The following is a 25,000-nucleotide window of genomic DNA, read 5'->3' on the forward strand; positions in this document are numbered from 1 at the left end:
ATAAAATGGCAGTATGCTTACAGTAATGCTTCTGAGAATGGATAATCTCTTAAGAATTAATATGTAGACATATCAAGTGTGTATCTTTTACTGATGCATAAGGCAATGTCTTGGATAGTTTTCCCTAACAGAATTACACTTACAATGAAACCCTTCTATTAGTCCTGCATAGATATGACTATATATGCTTGTAAGCTCAAATATGTTCATCACACATGAATAGACAGGCTGCCATGCAATAAAACTACAAAATCAGCTTACCTCCTTTGTCCCGACAGTTTAAGTAACATGCACTCCATTCACTCCATTCCGTTAGAACACACTCTCCAGGGCATCCGATATAGCATGATCGTTTAGTCTTTAGAAGATGAAAAAAAAAGATAGAATCATATTTAGTTTTGGTAGGCTTGGTGTTTGGACGCCTTTATAAACTTATTTGAGTTAAACAGGTTCCTTTATTCTAATACATAAAATTCTGGATATGGAAGCAAAGATAACATTAATGTATTAGATATGAGTATGTGTGTATGCATACATCATGTGTGGGTATGTGCATGCACACACACACAAACACATATATTTGTGCTTATATTTATTACCTCCACCAAGGAAGCAGGTTATGTTTACATTGGCGTTAGTTTGTCCGTCTGTGTGCAAAATAACTCAAAAGTTGTGAACAGTATTTGATGAAACTTGCAGGAAACGTTGGTAATGGCACAAGAAACAGATGATGAAATTTTGGTAGTGATCCAGGAATTTTTATGGATTCTTGAAGGATTTTTCATTTGTTGTATTTACATGAAGTATTACAATGTTACGTTCTTTGATTATTTCCCTTGAAAACTCGTTCATCGTTTCCACTTAACCTATGGTGGTGTTGCTGTTTCCAAAGTTTATTTTCATTTCTCTATTAGTAATTTTACTCGTGTATCTATCTTAAAATGAGCTGCTTGGCAGAGGTCTGCAGAGGATGACATGACAAGCCTTGACTATTGGGATCGACTAAAAAATCTCAGGCTTTGATCACTCCACCGCTGCTGTGAAACTAGCTTGTTATTGTCACTGATGTATTATAACTGCTTCAGATGATTCCTGTTTTTAAAGGGTTTTTAAAATCATTTGGCTGTGTTATTTTTTTTTAACCCTGCCAAGGAAGTTATGTTTTTGTCAGCGTTTGTTTGGGAAATTGGGCGATTTTCAGCATGCATGTATATGGGTGGATATGAGCTGCTTGGCAGAGGTCTGTGCTCTCCGAGTGCTTTTCTAGTTGACATATATGATTAAATATCTATATGTAGTTGTGACAAAAAACATCTATCATGGTTCCTAATATATATTATAATACTGGTGAAGCTTGTTTCCTTTTCCTTTTGTGTAAGAGGGGCAGTATTTTCTGGCAGAGTTTCTCTCTCTCTCGCTCTCTGCTGTGTACTAACAGCAGATATTATAGGCAGAAGGAATTAGTAAAAAGATATTATTCAACCAATAATAGAATCTGCATTGCCACCAATATACAGCTATCATACTGTTTTCTCTACCTTACTACTAATATCTAGCTGTGACAGTAGCTTCTCTAAGGTAGCAGAGTCAACTGGTACATCAGTCTTAACTGTATTCTTCATGCCTACATTATCTTACTCTACCAAACTTGGCATTAAAAACTGTGTGGAACATTCTGTTGCAAGAGTTCTGACCAGACTTCTCAGGTTGAAGTTAATGCATTCCACTTAGGTAACTTCCAACTGCTCACAAAGGAGAAGTCACAAAAATGCTTTCCCAGTGATATCTGTTACCAGACAGGGTCAAGTCCTGCTTAAGTTAGGACCTGTTCAATTGTGAGTGTATTCATGATAATCTTTAAATGTACATATTTTTACCTACACATATATATGGTACACAGATAGTGCAATAAAATATGATTTAAATATTCATCAAATAAATTGTTCTGAAGTTATTGATTGAAAAGATAAAAGATTAATAACAAATTTGTACTAAATTAAAACCAGTGTATGTTGTTTTTATGTTTATAGTTATTTTATGCATCGTAAGAGAAGGTTATGTAAGTGATCCTTCACAATTTTAAAGTTAGTTAAAAATAAAACTATTTAAACAAATTTAAAGTTATTCAGAATTCAAAGAATTATAAAAGAGAAAACGTTTCTGCTACCTTAATTGCAGCTATGCTCCGGTTGGCCTTACAAAACGAATCGTCAACTTGTGTTTTGCCTTCTCCTGTACATGTAATATTCCTTATTTGCACCCCGTGTCCACAAACTCCTTTCTTAAATGAAGAAAAACAACACACTTTAGCGATATGATAGGAAAAATAAAACTGAAATGAGAGATATTTTGAGGAAATTTTCCTATTTTAATGTATAATGGAAATTTAATAACCAAATTTGTTTCAATCATTTGTATAAATTTTTAAATCTGAAGAGATATTTAATGAAAGTATAACCTTAAGTAATTAATACATTGTTATGTCTTTCAACTCAAGTAATTTCCTTTTGTCTTCAATTAACTCTTTATAATAAAGAATTTGTAGGCAAAGATGTGTAAAAGTAATGAAAAAATGATTGAGAAAAATAGTATGTGAATTTAGTAATTTTCTTATAAGAATGAAACATAAACTCCAGTAACATTACTTTATAGCTGTAATTCTAATATTTTAAGGTATTTAGCTGTCTGTTGTCAGAATTTAATGATTTCTAATGAAGATATATTATTTTGTGAAGTAGTATAGCTAATTTTAAAATAGACAGTAAACATGGCTGCAACACTAGAATCAGGCTGTTTTGCTTATTTTATTTGCATACATTTCTATTGTGAACTTAAATCCTACTGGGATTTGGTTATATATATTTCATTTCCCTGGTATTGATAAAATAAGTATTAGTATTATATTGCAATATATTCAATAAAAGTTAGTCTTTTGCTCTAGGAGATATTTAATAATATAATTCAGTGAGAAATTGGCTCATAATGATAATAAAATTGAGATAAAGAGATAAAGGATTGAAAAGTTGCTTGAATACAAGATAAAAATAAAATTTGATAAGACATAATACAGAACTGTCCATTTTGAAAGTCAAAATTCAGTGTTGTAAAAAGAAGGCAAAAAACTGTCTGTCTAATAAAGGTTTTTACCTCAGTAAAGCATTCGGTCCAATTTGTAACATCCCATCTAAAACAACCACGTAATACACAGGGCTTCCTTTGAGTAAGCTGACTGGAACATGGCCTGCCATACCCAACTGCTTTCTTTAGAACATACCTTTGTCGCTGTGATGTACCTGAACATATTAACAAATGAAAGAATGTGTGTAACAGAGATTTCTTTGTATAGTTAAAAATATTATTGCACTTGATAAATAAAATGTTAGAAAAAGCAATTAATACAAGAAAGTAGGTAAAATTTTGTAAACCAAACCAATATAGTCAAAACCTGTTAGCAGATTGTTATCTCACATAATCATCCACCCTTGATTTAGATTCTAGTGTGTTTACAATGAAAAGCTTGCTAGATTATCTGTTTCTTCATTTTACCTGTTTTTCTATGCTATCATTGGTTGGATGTGTACTAATTTGAGGCAGTTGGTTTTACAATTTGATGCTCTTCCTACTGCCAGCCTTTTCTTGTTTTTACAAGAGATTTTTATATTCCTTTGAGAGTGCAGAAGCTACAGGATGTAATGATCATCAGGGATATAAATATAGCAGCACTTTTTTTACATTCACACTATCTCACCTGAGAAGTGGACATGACGACTTGCATGCTTACACACACACACACACACACACACACACACACACACACACACATACACACACACACATTCATCTCTGTCTGTCTGTACAGCCATTTGATGGCTTCCATGCACTCTCTCTCTCTCCCTCAATTATTCCCCACGTGGCATTTGTTTGACAGAGCAAGAGTAAAGGGCATAAAATGCTGCACAGTGTGACTGAACTTAGCTTTATTTAGTTGCAAAGTCGTATTCGTAGCCACATAACGACCATGCTTTCACCTCATTGGGTGAAAGTCAAAATCTGTGTTGCTCACCATGTTGATACAGAAGCCACTCACAGAAACATACACCAAACTATTTTACCCTTTTATTAGCAATATCATTTTCTGTTTAGCAATTCCATTAGATGCATGTTTTAAATGCCTGAGAAAATTTAGCAGCTATATTGTCAGTTATGTTGGAGGGCAGTAATTAGCTTCAAACTGTAAAGGTTGTCATGTACAGTAGTCTCTGTTCACTAACAAAATCAACTGAATATTAAAACAATATACTTCAACTCCCTGGCTGTGTATACCAGAACTGATAGAATTTTGCTGAGTACAAATTTTGTGTATACAAAAGATGAGGGTCTGTCTGATAAAGGATACAAGTTTTGAAGAAATAAACATTCTGTATTGATGTATTGGATACATAAACTGTTTGAATAGAAGCAGATGAATTATCTTAGTATGATGATATATTTAATGCTAGAAAAGATAATGATAACTGGAAGACATATAGGTTACTTCCTTCTGTGAGTAACTAAAGTTTCTATGAAGGTGTAAAGCAATGTGTGTGTGGGGGGGGAGGGGTTTAATATGTGTTAGTGAAACATGGATAGCTATTGCAGGTCATGTGTAACAATTGGAGAGAAATTAATTCAGTATGTTCCATTGGATATGTGGTGTTAATTTGCAAGAAAAGCTGAAAGCAGATAAATTGAGAAAGCAGCTCAGCATAAAAATACATCGGCAGCAGATGTATGTTAAGAGATGATTGCATTGGCATGGAAATGTAATGCAAATTGATGATGCATGTGCAGTCAGTTAATGTTAGAATTGGTAGTATTAGTAGTCTTAAGTAAAATTGTAGAGAATTCCTGAGAATGTAAGACTTCACTGATGAGATAGCATTTGAACAAATGCTGCAATGCAGCAGACCTGTCCAACCCATTTAAATAGGACAACTTGTTTGGAAAGAATATGAAAAAGAAAAACAAAAAACCCTTGATATTTGGAGTTTTTCAGAGAAATAAATATTCATAAATAGAGATATTATGAACAGTATAGGTTCTTCTCTTCATACTTGTATAAATCTTTTGGTACATTTAATATATGAGAGGTTTCTATCCTATTTGAAGCATACTGATATTAACAAGAAACCAAAGTTAAATTGATTGTCTAGCTGTTTGGTTTTGTTGCAGTCATATATATATATATATATATATATATATATATATATTATATATATATATAATGTATATATAATATATATAATGTATATATATATATTATAATGTATATATATATATATATATATATAATGTATGTGTATATATATATATATATATATATCTATATATATATATATATATAGATATATATATATATATGTATATATATATATATATATTATATATATATATATATATAATATAATGTATGTGTATATATATATATAATGTATGTATATATATATATAATGTATGTATATATATATATATATATATATATATATATATATATATATGTATATATATAATGTATGTGTATATATATATATATATAATATATATATATATATCACAATCAAGGAACGGCCATAATAGGTCATTCACCCACTAGAAATAACAGCCAAACGCTTCAACCGCAAAATAACATCAATTCCGTAAACCAGGAGAAGATTACAAAAACATTTACCCTGTAATTTCTTATACGATGCACCGTTTCATCTACTGTTTAATTTCTTATACGATGCACCGTTTCATCTACTGTTTAATTTTTTCCCACTAGGCCGCTGGTGGCAAAAGAATTCTACAAAATTTTTTTGCCACCCTATATTGATTAATTATGAATTTTCTGGTTAATTCCGTAATGGAATCGGCGGCTTATATTTATTTGCTGCCGATAAATTTGGCGCGAGTGCGATGATTTGAAAATTTTAGGTCAGATATGCCGAGGCAGGACGGGAATGCCTCGTGAAAAATATCTGTTCGACTTGGCTATTTCTTACTGATGAATCTAAGGGCCTATGGTAGATTGGCTTGATTTAATTTAATCAGGTAGTTTACCATTAAACAGTAGATGAAACGGTGCATCGTATAAGAAATTACAGGGTAAATGTTTTTTAATTTTCTCCTGGTTTACGGAATTGATGTTATTTTGCGGTTGAAGCGTTTGGCTGTTATTTCTAGTGGGTGAATGGCCTATTATGGCCGTTCCTTGATTGTGATGTTGAACTTAAAAATGGTATATGACTATTTAATTTTTTCCCACTAGGCCGCTGGTGGCAAAAGAATTCTACAAAATTTTTTTGCCACCCTATATTGATTATTATGAATTTTCTGGTTAATTCCGTAATGGAATCAGCGGCTTATATTTATTTGCTGCCGATAAATTTGGCGCGAGTGCGATGATTTGTAAATTTTAGGTCAGTATTGCCGAGGCAGGGACGGGAATGCCTCGTGAAAAATATCTGTTCCGAATTGGCTATTTCTTACTGATGAATCTAAGGCCTATGGTAGATTGGCTTGATTTAATTTAATCAGGTAGTTTACCATTAAACAGTAGATGAAACGGTGCATCGTATAAGAAATTACAGGGTAAATGTTTTTTAATTTTCTCCTGGTTTACGGAATTGATGTTATTTTGCGTTGAAGCGTTTGGCTGTTATTTCTAGTGGGTGAATGGCCTATTATGGCCGTCCTTGATTGTGATGTTGAACTAAAAATGGTATATGACTATTTAATTTTTTCCCACTAGGCCGCTGGTGGCAAAAGAATTCTACAAAATTTTTTTGCCACCCTATATTGATTAATTATGAATTTTCTGGTTAATTCCGTAATGGAATCAGCGGCTTATATTTATTTGCTGCCGATAAATTTGGCGCGAGTGCGATGATTTGTAAATTTTAGGTCAGATATTGCCGAGGCAGGGACGGGAATGCCTCGTGAAAAATATCTGTTCCGACTTGGCTATTTCTTACTGATGAATCAAGGGCCTATGGTAGATTGGCTTGATTAATTTAATCAGGTTAGTTACCATTAAACAGTAGATGAAACGGTGCATCGTATAAGAAATTACAGGGTAATGTTTTTTAATTTTCTCCTGTTTACGGAATTGATGTTATTTTGCGGTTGAAGCGTTTGGCTGTTATTTCTAGTGGTGAATGGCCTATTATGGCCGTTCCTTGATTGTGATGTTGAACTTAAAAATGGTATATGACTATTTAATTTTTTCCCACTAGGCCGCTGGTGGCAAAAGAATTCTACAAAATTTTTTTGCCACCCTATATTGATTAATTATGAATTTTCTGGTTAATTCCGTAATGGAATCAGCGGCTTATATTTATTTGCTGCCGATAAATTTGGCGCGAGTGCGATGATTTGTAAATTTTAGGTCAGATATTGCCGAGGCAGGGACGGGAATGCCTCGTGAAAAATATCTGTTCCGAATTGGCTATTTCTTACTGATGAATCTAAGGGCCTATGGTAGATTGGCTTGATTTAATTTAATCAGGTTAGTTTACCATTAAACAGTAGATGAAACGGTGCATCGTATAAGAAATTACAGGGTAAATGTTTTTTAATTTTCTCCTGGTTTACGGAATTGATGTTATTTTGCGGTTGAAGCGTTTGGCTGTTATTTCTAGTGGGTGAATGGCCTATTATGGCCGTTCCTTGATTGTGATGTTGAACTTAAAAATGGTATATGACTATTTAATTTTTTCCCACTAGCCGCTGGTGGCAAAAGAATTCTACAAAATTTTTTTGCCACCCTATATTGATTAATTATGAATTTTCTGGTTAATTCCGTAATGGAATCAGCGGCTTATATTTATTTGCTGCCGATAATTTGGCGCGAGTGCGATGATTTGTAAATTTTAGGTCAGATATTGCCGAGGCAGGGACGGGAATGCCTCGTGAAAAATATCTGTTCCGAATTGGCTATTTCTTACTGATGAATCTAAGGGCCTATGTAGATTGGCTTGATTTAATTTAATCAGGTTAGTTTACCATTAAACAGTAGATGAAACGGTGCATCGTATAAGAAATTACAGGGTAAATGTTTTTTAATTTTCTCCTGGTTTACGGAATTGATGTTATTTTGCGGTTGAAGCGTTTGGCTGTTATTTCTAGTGGGTGAATGGCCTATTATGGCCGTTCCTTGATTGTGATGTTGAACTTAAAAATGGTATATGACTATTTAATTTTTTCCCACTAGGCCGCTGGTGGCAAAAGAATTCTACAAAATTTTTTTGCCACCCTATATTGATTAATTATGAATTTTCTGGTTAATTCCGTAATGGAATCAGCGGCTTATATTTATTTGCTGCCGATAAATTTGGCGCGAGTGCGATGATTTGTAAATTTTAGGTCAGATATTGCCGAGGCAGGGACGGGAATGCCTCGTGAAAAATATCTGTTCCGAATTGGCTATTTCTTACTGATGAATCTAAGGGCCTATGGTATTGGCTTGATTTAATTTAATCAGGTTAGTTTACCATTAAACAGTAGATGAAACGGTGCATCGTATAAGAAATTACAGGGTAAATGTTTTTTAATTTTCTCCTGGTTTACGGAATTGATGTTATTTTGCGGTTGAAGCGTTTGGCTGTTATTTCTAGTGGGTGAATGGCCTATTATGGCCGTTCCTTGATTGTGATGTTGAACTTAAAAATGGTATATGACTATTTAATTTTTTCCCACTAGGCCGCTGGTGGCAAAAGAATTCTACAAAATTTTTTTGGCACCCTATATTGATTAATTATATATATATATATATATATATATATATGTATATATATGTATGTATATAATATATATATGTATGTATATATGTATGTATATATATATAATGTATGTATATATATATATATGTATGTATATATATGTATGTATATATATATATATATGTATGTATATATATATGTATGTATATATATATATATGTATGTATATATATATATATGTATGTATATATATATGTATATATATTAATATGTATGTACATATATATGTATGTATATATATTAATATGTATGTATATATATATGTATGTATATATATACGTATGTATATATATATATATATAATATATATATATATATATAATATATATATATATATTATATATATATATATATGTATATAAAATGCAATTTTAAAAGATGTTTATCTACTTTACCGGTTTCACTCTTTAGAAAAAGATTGTCAAAAGATTGACGAGTTTTGTAGCATGCCAACAGATGGCAGCATGTGGTTGCATATGCAGTGAGAACTAGCAGTGACCTTGATGGAGCAGTGTGCTGAGTAACATCATGGACAGGAAGTTGGAACAAAGAGCAAATGTGAAATTTTGGGTTAGACTTGGGAATTTTGCTACAGAGACATTGAGATGCTTCAGCAAGCTTATGGCAATGAGTTGTATGCAATGTTTTGAGTGGAATGGGTACTTCAAAAGTGGAAGAACATCTCTGGAAGATGATGAACCATCTCGAAGACTTGCTGCAAGCAGCATCCCTAGAAATGTGGTATTGTGATGAAGACTTCATCCCTCAGGGCCAGATCATCGGTCAAGAGTTTTACTGCAATGTTTTTAAATGTTTGAGGGAGGACCTTCGGCAAAAGTGATGGGATCTGTGGAGCAAGAAGAATTGGATTCTTCATAAGAACAATACAGTGTCACCGAACTTTCTGAGCTCATGAGTTTCTTGCCAAAACAACATGGCATCAATTCGGCACCTGCCCTATTTGCCATATTTAGCACAGGCAGACTTCCATCTCTTTATCAAGATGAAAACACAGCTCAGAAGTCACCATTTTAACACCATTATTGAGATCCAAAGCAAATCATAGAAAGACCTTGACTTGCTTTTGGAAAACAATTTCCAGGCTGGATTCCAAAAAAGGCAGGAATGCTGGAACCAGTGTATTACTGTGCAAGGTTACTACTTCAAAGGAGATGATGTTAAAAGTTAGGGGAATAAGGTATTTTATTAAACATAAGTAGTCCTGGAATTTTTTGATACTAGCTAAAACTAGAAATAGGCTTTGTTAGGCAGAAAACATTGTTTATTTAGTGGAAATTCAAGCATATATTTATATATTCAGGGGATAAAATTCTTCATATATTTTCATCAGTTACTTTTTGTGTGATGGAGTGGGAAGAGAGAATAAAACTGATTTCATTTGTAAACTTGATAAGTTGGAATCATTGCAGTTTAGTAGTTGGAGAGAATAATTCAAAACATGCTGCCTTTAGAGAAATGTAGTTCTGTTGACAAAGACATATACGAAAAATGTTGGGTGCTGTATGTTTACAAAAGAGTCTCAGCATGTTTAGCTCTAAAAAGATTTCCAGGTAATGTAAACCTGTTTATGCAGGGATTTCTATGAGATTTTCTCGGAGAATGTCAGACTTGGCATTTGTTTTAGGCCTGATGTTTTCAAGTGGTTTTTGTGATTTGTTTCTATTAATAAATAATAATGACTGAAGAAATAAGATTAAACTTTGGTGCAAGCTATGCATTCAAAAATACCATGAAGTAAAATTTTACAAATTAATTTATTTTAAATGATGTTGACCAATTATATTAAAATATTGTGAGTTATGTTTGTAGTATAAAAAAACAAACACTAAGGATCTTAAAGAGTAGAAAAGATGCACTAGGACAGTATCCAAACTATCCTGAAGTTGTTTACAAATCATGTGTCTGCTGATATACTTCTTCTCAATTGCCATGAGTTCCCAGCTGCTCTTCCTTTATTCGGTGATATAACAAATAGATAATTGGGAAACACGCACACAGTAACACTTCATACAAATGTCTAAATTTGTATTCTTGTGTATGCATGACATCATCTAGAATACTTTGGGTCAAGAAACCTCTCTGGTGATCTACCCATGATATACCTTCCATCTTTAGATTGCCATTGTGCTCAGAGAATATCTTTTGATTTTTCACCTGTTGTATCATTGACTGGTAACAGTTCAGTTTTGCTAAAGGTTAAATCGTTATGCCTGTACAAATATTTTTAGCATCATACAATTTTAAATAATTTTAAGATATGTGCTTTCATCAAGTAGGAAATTCAAGCATGACCATCATGTTAAATAGCAATTAATTGTTATACCTGTTTCATAAGATAATACTTAGGTGTCATAAGTGTTGTTCTGCCCATAAAATAAAGTTCTTTTGTTTGTTTAATGTCCTTGTTTTTTTTTTATCTTGCAATGCCAGCATGGTCATAGATTTATTTAGGATAGAATTTCACAGTCAGGTTCTTTTCATGTCGCCCCAACCCTCATGTTTCTCAAATGATGAATATCTTCATTCCACAGGTCTTTGAAAGGGGAAAATGATATGTCAGGATGTGAGTAAGGAATGCTAACATCAGCACTGCTTAGCTTATGTTATGATGTGTGTGGAATACGTAAACATCATCACACTTTCGCAAGCAGATATGCATGCATACACACATTTATTCACAATGGGTTTCCAGCAATCTCTGTCTAGCAAATACACTTCCATGGCATTGATTGGTCTGGGTTTCACCTTGGAATCGAATTCAGAAGTGAATGGTTGAGAAGCAAACACTTAATCATACAGCCATACATGTGCCCTTGTGATTGTTAGGTAGTATTTCAGACTGATTTACAAAGAAGGCTTTTTTTTTTTTTTGGTTTAAGGTACAGTAATAGATTTACAAGTAATAGATTTACAGAGAGATGTATCAGTTATAAGTAAATACACTGGATTTGGTGTTTATTAATTACACATCAGGTAAATAAGTTTGAAATGAAAAAGTGGAAAATAAAGTATTGTAACTGGAATGTTATTTTTGTTAATAATTTATGGAAGCAAAACTAGCAAACAATATTAACTTTACAAGATAGCAAAAACACAATGCCATTGTTGTCCCCTTCTTGGGATGTATTTACTATTTTATGTGGAACCAATATAATATTATTTATTTACAATGATACCTGCAGGCATAACCATTATTCTGTTGTAGCAGATGTCAGGTACTAGTGATTATTGCAACTTTCTCCTTGTAAATAAACATCTGAAGGAATGTTTATGGAATCCAAACCTTGTTGTTATAAAGCACTGGAATTCTTCATTGTTATTCTTATTTGTCATTTTTAATACTCCCAAACAATCTGGCTAAAATTCAGTCCTATCTAATTCCTTTTGCTATTTACCAAAATCTGAACTATTTCATTTTTATTACTTCTACATAATTATTGGAGACTTTGGTAAAAGTAGCGATTCCAGAAAAGAAGATAAGGAAATTTCATCTTCCTGTATTTGAATACAAAGGAATTAGGATTTCAAAATCTGAGCAGATAGATTGTAAGCACTCTGTGGTACCCTGAAATTGGCTAACTATATTGAATAGTAGGAAACATTAGGACGTATGAAAATTAGACAATTATAGTTACCCTCCCATTTGATTGAAGCAAATTCTGGATTTACTAAAGAATTTTGCGTAAAATTCCAGAAGACAAATTGGGAGAACTATACATTTTTAACTGATATTTTACAACATGAGATGCCACGTCATGTTTCTGCTATGTAGGTACTTTAGGATCTCTAGGCCTGTACATTTGAAATTGATTATAGTACTCTGTTAGATCCAGAGATATGCACAAACATAACTTTTTCAATGTATTTCCCTTTGACATGAACCATTTTGTTGTGCAAAACCATTGCATCTAAGGATCTCAAAGTACCTTCATAGCAGAAACACAAGATGGTTTCTTATATGTTGCAAAATATTAATTAAAGATATATAATCCTCCATTTTCCATTGTTTTTCTATATTGTTGAATGTTTAGATTTTGCATATTTTTGTTGGCCTCCTGAAATTACTTAAGCTCTAATAAGAAAAATACATCAGCTCATCACAACCAAATTTGTTACAGACTCTATAATGCTTAGTGCTTAGTGCTTCTCTATAATAATCTATTCCTTGGATAGCCATGTGTGTCACTGTCTGAATCACTTTATTTCCAAACAGCCTTAATCTGTGCACCTCTGAACAACCTCTACTCAGACATTACATTTTTCACTTAGAGCATCTGATTATATCAACTCACTCCACTTAACAATTTTTACTATATATATATATATATATATATATATATATACTTTGTTTTCCAACTGGAGTTTCTATGTATCTGCACTACAGCAAACACCTGTATCTGTCCCCTGCATACCCTAAATCTCTCAACTGGAACAAAGTCACCCCCACGAAATACTATTCTCCCCCCCACCCCAGTTGAGGAGGTTTGTCTTGCAAGCTATTCGGTGATCCTCTTGGTGCAGGTGCCTCTCTGTGAAGTGGTTAGCATTTGTAAAGGCTTCCAGCCATAGAAACCTTGCCAAAACAAACAATTGGAGTCTTTGGAGTCTGGGGAAGCTCCTGGCCATGCCAGCCTCTGTCAAATCATCCACCCTATATCAGTATGGAAAACAGAAGTTAAAGGATAATGAATGATATATATATATATATATATATATATATATATATTTATATATAGAGGGCATTATACATACATGCCAGAGAGCATTATACATACATGCCACACGCTAAGAGGGACAATTAGTCATTTCTACCAAAAAATATTACTAATCCCACCGAATGCAATTTTTCAAAATAAGACATTTAAAAAATATAGACCTGTATCACAGTGATTTCATACTTACGTATTCATCAGCAGGCCTGAATGTATCATAAATAAACGACCCTGCCCCGCTTAAGCCGATCAGCTAACTGATCAACATCAACGAAGCACATGGGTGAGTTTACATATATTACATCCTGTAAATGGCATACTTTTACGAATTGCATTTCGGGAGAGGAAAAGTTTTTTCGGAATAAAAATTTAGCAATTAAGGACAACTACTTAATAAGGAAAACTTAACAAGAAATTGTCAGGTAGATAGCGTGAAAACCTCATAAGAGAATAAATTTCGAGGTTTTCACGCTATCTACCTGACAATTTCTTGTTAAGTTTTCCTTATTAAGTAGTTGTCCTTAATTGCTAAATTTTTATTCCGAAAAAACTTTTCCTCTCCCGAAATGCAATTCGTAAAAGTATGCCATTTACAGGATGTAATATATGTAAACTCACCCATGTGCTTCGTTGATGTTGATCAGTTAGCTGATCGGCTTAAGCGGGGCAGGGTCGTTTATTTATGATACATTCAGGCCTGCTGATGAATACGTAAGTATGAAATCACTGTGATACAGGTCTATATTTTTTAAATGTCTTATTTTGAAAAATTGCATTCGGTGGGATTAGTAATATTTTTTGGTAGAAATGACTAATTGTCCCTCTTAGCGTGTGGCATGTATGTATAATGCTCTCTGGCATGTATGTATAATGCCCTCTATATATAAATTAATATGTTCAATAAGAAATAATTATTTTCGAAATTTATTCTCTTATGAGGTTTTCACGCTATCTACCTGACAATTTCTTGTTAAGTTTTCCTTATTAAGTAGTTGTCCTTAATTGCTATATATATATATATATATATATATATACACACACATAGATAGCAAAAATTCTATCCTATTTGATGTGGATATAGTTTAAAAACACTATAAAACTGCATTTGTAATGAGAAAGTGTCTTGTCTAGTGCTAGAAGCACAGAATATCAACAGCAGACTAAAAATTGTGGAAGTGCTAGACCATGAGATTTTATGCGGTTACTGTTTGTTACTAATTTTGTTTCCATTGCTAATAATTAATTTTTACCTGGTTCAATAGTTAATTGCAACACTATTTTTCTATACATTAGTGTGGATGAAATTTGGTTAGTATATGGTGATAAGAGATGCACGCTGCTGATGAAGTATAAACATGCTGAAATCCTGTGATCTGAACCACTGGTGTTGGACATGCTGTGCTCACTGCTGATATTCTATGCTTTTCAGCACTATGTGTCTAAATGAAATGCTTTCTCAAATACAGCAGTTTTTAAAGTATATCCACATTAAGCAGGATATAAAGAGTGCTGTTTTTTCTAATACTGCTTCTGACTCTAATAACTAATGTGTGTGTGTGTGTGTGTGTGTATGACTGGATTGTTATGAGTGAAGCTCTTTTGATTATAAGTGAACTGGATCAGTGCTGACTTGGGGCTACACTATAGCAGCAATAACTAGGAACTGACTCATTTCATCTAAGAAGGAATTGGTCAATCAGTGTGTTAGTAACAGAGGAATTGGATTTCCACTGGGATAGAGCAATTGTCTGTGTTGTCGTTGATTAGTTATTCTGTGTTGATCCAACTGACCTCCAAGATCAAAGATATTCCAGTAATGTCTTGGCTGCTATTTCTTGCAGATTTTGTAGCCACATGCAGTATTCATCATTGTTATTGTTCTTTAGCCTCAGGTCAACTCTGATCCAGGAGACTATTGATTACAGGTATCCTATCTATGACTGTCTCATGGTTTATTTTTCAAGCAATGTAAACTCGTGACTATGTTGTCCAATGTGTCTTTAAGTAACACCTAGTTGTGTCCCACATGGGAGTCTGGCTATAAATAAGATGAGGTTCTTATTATTGCACTGTAGGATGATTCTAGTTGGAATGTTTTTGAATGACTGGATCTCTTAATCTCTATATGTGCATGTTTAGTGTAAAATTAGTTATATCCAAATGGCCAATGAAGAGATGGCAGTATCATCATTATTTAATGTCCATTTTCTATGCTTGCATGGTTTGGATGGTTTGACAGGAGCTGGCAAGGCTGGAGAGCTGTACCAGGCTTCACTGTCCGTTTTGGCATGGTTTTTATGGTTGGGGATGCCCTTCCCAATGCCAACCACTTTACAGAGCATATCCGATGCACTTACATGGCACTGGCACCAGTGCTTTTTACACGTGACACTGGCACCAGTGAAATGAGCCAATGAAATTAAATTTGAAGTATCTTCCATGTAGAGTGATACCATAAAAATAAAAAAATAAAAAACACCAAAACCTTTGATACATTTATACGGAGAATTTATAGAAATATTTTCATGTAATTGAAATTCTATCATGAAGGAATCTTAGAATGTGTAAAACAATGTTTTCGGAAGTAGACATAATATTTTCTTGTCAACAACAAAAACTTATAATTAAGTCTTCATACACTTCAAATTATGAAACAGAAAGGAAAATATTTGATTTTGGTTTTGAATTTAATAAAAATAATCTCTTTCTTTAGTGAAATATCAAGTTTGCTCTTTTTCTATAAAAATAAGTAACATATCTTCTGTAATATTCACTATTAAAGCATTCGATGAACTAAAAAATAAAGATCATATAAAAACCAATTTAGAAAGAAAATTCATCTAACATAAATTTTCAAATATTTTAAAAGAGGTTTTAATATGAAAGTCCATCCGTGTAATGGCTTCCCTCATAAATGCCTGAAAGTAAACAAACTTTTACAGCCATTTAAGATTTACAAAAATAATTTAAATATTAAAATCCAGAAAACAATGTGTGTTAATCAATTTGTGACAAATTACAAAACAAGTTATTTTATTGAAATTTGCATTTCTTTCATCCCACCAACGTTTTTAATTTATAAGGTATTAAATCCAGTCCTTTAAACCATTAAATTAAATTTTGTCTATTATTTGCATTGTTTTGTTTCCATTTTTCTTTTTCTTCTGTTCTACATTCATAATGTAATACACTGTGAACATAGAATTTCAAATATTAATCACTCCTCATGTGTCAAATTTCAGAAAATTAAGCTTTTAACTGACAGTTTATATATCCAATGTTATGTTTATCAACTTCGGCAACATTGGCAATTAGGATTCTAAGCACTCATTATCCTCCATCCCCACCTTATTGAAAGACTCGTGTGTATTTTTTTATCGGAAAATAACATAAAGTTACTTTTTAATCAATATGTCTACCATAGGTGTTTATTCCCTTATCAAACTGAAACAGACTAGATATTTCAACATTTGTTCTTCTCAAAGTCCAGCTACATAGTTACAGTGCCATACAATTTCATAATTGTTGAAGTTTTCAATTTGAATCCCCTGTGTGTATGTGTGTGTGTAAATAAATGACCTAAGAGCAGGGGTTATGTAATCCCATTCAATGGTTTACAGCAGTTTCCACAGTAAGGAAATGCTCACCTGAAGTGGATGACAGTGTAATAGCTTAAAACTTCATCAGAGCCTTAACATGAAGTATATAGTGAGGAAAATGTTTAAGTATATAGTCTCACACACATATACAAGGTGCGATGGGTAAATTGTTGCCATTTTGTATTTTCAATTTTCCGCATGCACATTGTTTTTGATTTTGTCAACTACACAGTATAGTAGGGTCAGTTGGGCACCATTTGTAAGCAAAACAACACCATGATGCAATTCACCCTGTCAGGAATTTGGAAACCACATGCTATACTGCTTGGTATTCACACCGGAAGTGCCATTACGAAGATTTTAGAGTGTTTGGATGTCAATATATTTCGCATACTTAAAGCAGAAATCATCATTAAGCACAAAATATGTAATATTGTTCGCGGTTGAGAGCTGAGAAATAGTTTAACTACATTGTAACTGTTTTGAAATTGGAAATTTCTTTTGATACATATAATAAACCTATAGAAAAACAAAATATTTTGTGATATCATTTAATCTTCAAAATATCTCAAGTGTGAAACTTCTGCTGCAAAAATTTGTCAATTTTTCAAAACTTACCCAATCCACAAGATTTGCTACAAGGGCCCCACGATGACCAAGTTGAAAGTAAACAGTTCTCATCACAAGGAATTTCACAAAATTCTTGTAACTTAAATTTTGGTTTTCCTGCGACCTGATGAAATAAAGACAATATGAATATATATAATATATTACAGATACACACACACATACATAAAAGGAATACATGACCTAGTGATTAGGGAGTTGATCATAAAATTGTTGGTTTGATTTTTCGACCTGGAGCTGGGTTTTGTTCTTGAATAAGGAACCTAGTTCAATGTTGCTCTTGTCCATTTGGGTAAAAGAAAAAAATTGTACCAATAGGCTAAGGAGTGGCTGTGTGGTAAGTAGCTTGCTTACGAACCACATGGTTCCAGGTTCATTCCCACTGCGTGGCACCTTGAGCAAGTGTCTTCTACTATAGCCTCGGGCCAACCAAAGCTTTGTGAGTGGATTTGGTAGACGGAAACTGAAAGAAGTCCGTTGTATATATGTATGTATATATATGTGTGTATGTTTGTGTTTATATTTGTGTGTCTGTGTTTGTCCCCCCAACATCGTTTGACAACCGATGCTGGTGTGTTTACCTCCCCGTAACTTAGCGCTTTGGCAAAAGAGACCAATAGAATAAGTACTAGGCTTACAAAGAATAAGTCCTGGGATCGATTTGCTCGACTAAAGGCGGTGCTCCAGCATGGCCACAGTCAAATGACCGAAACAAATGAAAGAGTAAAGAGAATCTAGTACCAGAGTAGTTTCATCTTTCTCACATTGTGGATGCTTTACCAGGTCAGCAATGGTAAGGTTGACAGGGGTTTCCCCTTGACTACTCAGGCACCTACAGCCATTTGTAAAAGCATTGTGCATGCTACCCAATCATACTTCCTTCTAACAGCCATAGCATATATAATCCCCTTTTACACGCATGTGCTTCTCTATGTACAAACACACACATAAATAAATGTAATCATATACAATCTTTTGTGCATAAATTCGTGTGTGCATGTGCACGCATGCACGCACACATGAACATCCATTTAAAATTTGTCTTGTTTCAGTATTTCTTAAAGGTCAGATATTTTGTATTTGATACAATTATGAGTGCTAAGAGAAATGGCAGCATCTCTGACATTTTCATGCACTCCCAGAAAAGTGAGAGCAATGTAGTTAATGTTCAGCTTGAACTTCTGCAGGAATAATGGTTTTAGAGAATTCTCTTAAATGACAGGTACATAACTGAAGAATTGGGCATTGGATGGGTTTGGACATGGACAGTGTGAAACTAACAAGTTTGGAGGAACAAAAAATCCATTGCAATAGTGGCAGAAGGGAGCTGCAGAGACATTTTGGTGGAATCAGTTGGTCCTGTATAATGTGGAGTCTGTACCAGTAAAGTATATAGTCTTTTTTCTTGTTTGCAGTCCAGTGTGTGTGTGTGTGTGTGTGTGTGTGTGAGCTTTCTCTCAATTATGTATTAAGCATGCATACAACACACACATGCTCTGTGTGTTAACACTCTCCCAGTCATATAAGCACTAGTCTATTGCTCATAGTGAATTCTATGTACGGTCAAAAACTGGTTGTGGCTGGAGTATTTTCTGATAAAATTTTGGATGTAATTTTGGCAATAGTTGAGGTTACCATAAAAAAATGAACAGCTGAAATTGTAAAACAAAAACATTTATGGTGGTTTTTTGAAGATTTGTTAGTTGTTTGATGAGAAATACTGTACTATCTATCATTTTAATATATCTGTTGCACGCTTGTACTTTCATAGTGCAGATTCAACTAAATGGTTCATAAAGGAATTCATAGGTAGAAGCATTCTGAAATTTTTGATATTATTGATGTCATGATGATGATGACAAAATGTGAGATGTGATTATGATTAAATTGATATCTATCATAATTAAAATGTCAGAAGGACTGCTTAAAAAAATGGTCTGGGTTAAAGAATGGGATAGTATGGTTGTGGTGAAGTAGAGTCTTAAACTAAAGAATCATCTCACTGTTCATTGAAAGACACATAACCAAGAAGATGACTAGAAGAAAGACTGGTGAAAGAGGGAGAACAAGCATGAGGGAGAAAGCACACATGCACGTGTGTATATATTTCCCATATGTGTAACAATGTAAACATATGAAGATGTAAAACTTAGTACTTTTTGAATGTACTCTCTTGTGATATTTGTTTTGCACTGAGTTATAGGTACTCCTTTCACATTTGCTGTCAAAAATGTTGTGAAACAACTGTTCACCAATTGTAATATAGGAACACATAAGATTAAAAACAAACAAAAAATCAAATCCGAAAAGAAAATTCACAGAAACACTTAAAAGAATTGTTTGAAATGATGATTTTTACTTGAGAATGAAATCAAGCTAAATTGGAACCAGCTGAATGATGACTAATTAGCTGTACAAAATTGCAAAGGTACAAAAGAAATCTTTTTTTTAAAATTTGTTAGTGATATAAATTCTATAAAAACTGTTCATGAAAAGCAACTTTTGCAACATCCAAGACAGACACTGAAAATCTTAGATAAAAAGAAAATTGCACCAAAACCTCTGCTGAAAACTGAGTCATGTTTTAGCTTTGGTTTATACATTTGAGACAAGTCATAATATAAAAACTTAATATGTTTCTTTGCTACCCACAAGGGGCTAAACATAGAAGGGACAAACAAGGACAGACAAATGGATTAAGTCGATTACATCGACCCCAGTGATTAACTGGTATTTAATTTATCGACCCCGAAAGGATGAAAGGCAAAGTCGATCTCGGCGGAATTTGAACTCAGAACGTAACGGCAGACGAAATATGGCTACGCATTTCGCCTGGCGTGTTAATGGTTCTGCCAGCTCGCCGCCTCAGTTATACCAAATATGTTATACCAAATATACCTTAGTTATACCAAATATGGCTAATCAATTCTTCAGTTTGATAAACCCTATATATTTCCAGTTTGATTATGAAAGGATGTATCTCTACCTAAAATGCTTTTGTTTCCACTTTGAGTTTGGCTGTTATTTAATTACTGAATGTTTTAAAAAAATATCTATTATTCTTTGTGAAGCCCAAAATTTATTCGTTGTCTCAGACTACCTTTTGAGCCAAGTCTGTTGGAGATCAACCTTCCAGGTATATGATACACCAAACAGATACAAACAAGGCTCTTTTATTTTCATTGTGTAAAAGAAAAAAAAGAAAAAATTAATGATATTGTCCTGTTAAAGTTGTTGATAATACAAACATGTCATCATAGCGGAAGTAATTTATTTGAGTATATTTTATATCTAGGTTTGATGAGATATATTTCACATGATATAGATTTAGTGGAATCTCATCAACCTGTGGCAACTGAGCTGATAATCATAGACAAAGATAATGATTAATAGTAGCAGAAAGTATTTCCTTACTTCATAGCAGTAGTGACTCCTCTGTAATTTTCCATAATAATCAGTACACATAATAAAGCGCTCTCTTTTGCCAAAACCACAGGGTTCTTCTCCATCTTTGACCATACAGGATGTCCATTTTGAAACGTTCCAAATAAATTCCCTGCAGTTTTTGCCTTTAATGCAATAAAGTTCTTCTCGGAGAGATGGGCAAGGATAATGGTCTCGCCTATATTTATCTGGTTCTCGTAAAACTTTTCGTGTTCTCCACTGAGTTTGTTGCCTATTGCAGGGCTAAAACAAAAGGGGAAAGTAAAAATCAGTAAAGTTTCAATTCTAAAAAATAAAAAAAGGGAAAAAAAAAGCCATTGCAATGAAAATGTTATATTTCATAGAAGAATAATCATTGTGGTAATTATATTTCACGACTGTTAAAATAAATACTTAAAAAATTATTTGCCATATCTGAAATAAGTTTCTGAAAAGTAGTTTAGTAAAATGAAAACTTTTCTGATTTATTCTTGTAACTCAGTTTCCTTGATTTAAAAACCAATTTTTGGTTTGTAAAGTAAGTGGAATCATCATCATCATCATAAACTTCAGCAGCAGCTTTTCAAGTCTGTATTCTCTGCTGGCATAGGTTGGATGGTGTAGCAGGATCCGTTGATGTGACCCAAGGACTGCATTATACTCCAATGTCAGCTTTGGTATGACTTCTATGGCTGGATGCCCTTTCTAATGCCAACCAATTTACAGCATGAAGTGGGTCCTTTTTTAGTGTCACCTGCACAATTGAAATCTCCATGCAGCTTGCAGTACAACAAACTTTGGAAGAGGTAGGGAGGAGTAGAGCAGGTTCTTGGAGAGGATCTGCATGGCTATTCACATCTAGTAGTAAAATGGAGAGAGAATATTTCAATTCAATTCAATTTTTATTGGCTCAAAAAGCAAAAGCAAGGCCATGTAGGGGGACAGGGAGGGTGGTCATACAAAGAGTTCAGGCCGTTTCTGGTCAAGAGAGACTTTGAACCGAATGGTCGTCGGCATCTTCACTATCTCATCCGGCATCTTATTCCATGGATCCGCAACCCGGACCGAGAAAGCCCCTCTCCTTCGATTGAGATGAAATCGCCATAGATAGAGCTTTTCGGAGTGACCCAGCAGCCCACGCTCTGGAGCAGGAGTGAAGAACTGCTCTTTCAAGAAGTTACATTTTCCACTTATAATGCTGTGAGCAAGAATGAGATCACTACGGCAGCGGCGTTTTTCGAGAGAATAAAGGTCGAGTGTCTTCAGTCTTTCTTCATAAGACAAATGCTTGAGACAAAGAACCATGCGGGTAGCCAGCTTCTGAACTCTTTTGAGATGATATATGTCTTTGAGGAGATAAGGAGAAGAGGCTTGAATCCCGTACTCCAATATGGGTCTCACCAGCATGACATAAAGCGGTAGGAATATGGCTGCTGTGAGCATTCCGAATGACCGTCGAATCAAAAACAGAACTCCATAGGTGCTTCAAAAGATAGATAATAGTGATGAGGTCTCCAGGGGGTCCCCACAAGGTGAGCAGACAGTTTGCTAGATTGTATGGGAAGGACAATGAAGGTATGAGAAGGCAAACTGCCAAAATGCATAGGATGAAAGGGTGGATAAAGTAAGAACCATGAGTTGGGGGGGGGGATATAGAGGGATGCAGAAGAGTGGTGGTGGTAGGGAAAACAACAGGAGGAGTAACATTGATACAGTTGTTGGGGGTGGGTGGCAGATAAGAGAGAGATGACATGGTTGAGTTATGAGCAAAAGTTGAATGGTTGAGGGGAGAAGAAGGCTTACCACACGTAATCACTTTATTTTGTGTTTGGCAAAAATATTGCTCTAGCATGGTCAACTCATTTTATCAAATTATGAGCAGCAAACTACAAAATATAACTTTTAAAGTTCTTTGTTGCTGAAGATTCTGAAATCTCATTGATTCATATCAGACTTTTCCAGCTAACTTTATTTACATGGTTCAGAATTGACCATTTTCCTCTCAGGTCAACTCAGATATTTGTTTCTTTTGATTAGAAACAATCAAATTAGAATCCCAAGATTACTGTCCATCCATTTAGTTTTAGGAATTCTTTCCAATAAATTCTGCCCAAATTTAAATGATTAATGCCTGTGACATAAAACTTAACAATTGCTTCACAAAAATTATGAAAGAAAAATATTATAATGGATTAACATTTTGAAAAATGTTTTGTAAATAACCATTTTCCCTTACATTCTGTATAAAAAAAATTTACTGACATATTTTCATGCATAGATGGAAAAAAATGTATATCAAGTTTTGAAAAACTTTTAGTTTTTATATATTGTCTGAGCCTCACTTGACATGACCAATATATCTATATCTATATAAAGCTGAAGTTGTCTGTGTGTGGCAGGTTTGGTAGCCTTCAACTAACACTATCTCCTCCGAGATCCTGTGGTGCAAGTTGACCAAAATTGAGAGTATGATAGAAGAAGGCTTGCTCTTCTTTCCGTGGAAGAAAAAATTCAAATCGGACCATGTTAAGATAAAAAATTATTTACATCAAAAAGGTGCTTTTTTTCTATGAAATTCCCTATCTTTTACTTTTTCTTGACTGCTGTGTCGCCATTTTTCGGTGTATTTCAACCAGAAGAATGTTCACTTAAAGAGAATAAGAAGCTACATAATACAAAATTTTTATTTTTCAAAAATTCCAATTCTAAAGGGTCGAAACAAACCCTAGCAACGCCAGGTGATACTGCTAGTATCAAATAGAGATGAAGCAGTATCAAAAGGTTTGTGGACTAGTTATGTTTAATAAACAATAACGTATTTATCTAAGTCATCTCCTTCAAAGTAGTCACCTTGCGCAGCAATAAACCAATCCCAGCATTCCTACCATGTTTGGAATCCAGCCTGAAAGTCATTTTCCCTAAGAATGTCAAAGACCATCTGTGATTCGCTCTGTATCTTGACAATGGTGTTGAAACAGCAACTTTTGAGCAGCATTTTCATCTTAGGGAAGAGATGGATGTCCACACGTGCTACATCTGGCAAATAGGGTGGGTATGGAAGCAATACTATGTTGTTTTGGGTGAGAAACTCATGAGTGAGGAGAGCTCAGTGACAGGGGGCACTGTCATCATGGAGAATCCAATTATTCATGCTCCATAGATCTGGTCACTTTCTCTGAATGTCCTCACTCAAACACTTCAAAACATCATTGATTGACCTCTGTTGATCTTCATGCACAAGCTGAGGAATTTTCTCCACATTTACAGGGTTGGGGGTGGGGGGCGCTTGTGGCAGGTCTTCCAGATCGCTCATCATCTTTCAAGGATGTTTTCCCACTTTTGAAGCGCCTGTGACACTTGAAACATTGTATATGAATCACTGCCTCATCCCCATAAGCATGCCAAAGCATGCTCAATGTCTCTGTAGCAGAGTTCCCAAGTTTAATGCAAAATCTCATGCTGGCTCTTTGTTCCAACTTTCTGTCCATGACAAAATCACAGACTACAGTATACATGTGACCACAAAACACAAATTTCACAACTTGTGAAGTAAAATACAGCAATTCCACTCAGCACATTGCCCCATAGATGTCACTGCTGGCTCTCACTGTGCATACAACCATGTGCTGCCATCTGTTGGCATGTTACAGAACTTGTCCAGGAATATTTTGATACCACCTTTGTACACAGTGTAAAGACTATCATCTTGAAACCACCTTTGAAGTTTTGGTGGTTGTCAGAACAGAAAGGTTATGCTGAATTGGTCAGCAGGAGGTCCATTGGAATGTCCAAAAACAAAATGAAAAGAAAGAAATATTGA

The 25,000-nt window shown here is 34.1% G+C and overlaps 1 protein-coding gene across 13 annotated transcripts in view; it reads right to left on the reverse strand.

Moving 5' to 3' along the window:
- LOC115220760 (thrombospondin type-1 domain-containing protein 7A) overlaps nucleotides 1–25,000 on the reverse strand; it is a 1,292,425-nt gene that overhangs the window by 75,132 nt on the left and 1,192,293 nt on the right. For all 13 annotated transcript variants that reach the window (XR_005002721.1, XM_036510587.1, XM_036510592.1 and 10 more), the window contains 5 exons: nucleotides 21,172–21,444; nucleotides 17,749–17,863; nucleotides 3,148–3,293; nucleotides 2,168–2,281; nucleotides 262–358 (listed from right to left, as the gene is read on the reverse strand). Coding sequence is in view for 12 of the 13 variants with exons in the window: in XM_036510587.1 (XP_036366480.1) it covers nucleotides 262–358; nucleotides 2,168–2,281; nucleotides 3,148–3,293; nucleotides 17,749–17,863; nucleotides 21,172–21,444 (745 nt within the window). In the remaining variant the exon portion in view is untranslated. The remainder of the gene's footprint in view (nucleotides 1–261; nucleotides 359–2,167; nucleotides 2,282–3,147; nucleotides 3,294–17,748; nucleotides 17,864–21,171; nucleotides 21,445–25,000) is intronic.

This window comes from Octopus sinensis, linkage group LG17 (genome assembly GCF_006345805.1).
Source record: "Octopus sinensis linkage group LG17, ASM634580v1, whole genome shotgun sequence".
Lineage (NCBI taxonomy): Eukaryota > Metazoa > Mollusca > Cephalopoda > Octopoda > Octopodidae > Octopus > Octopus sinensis.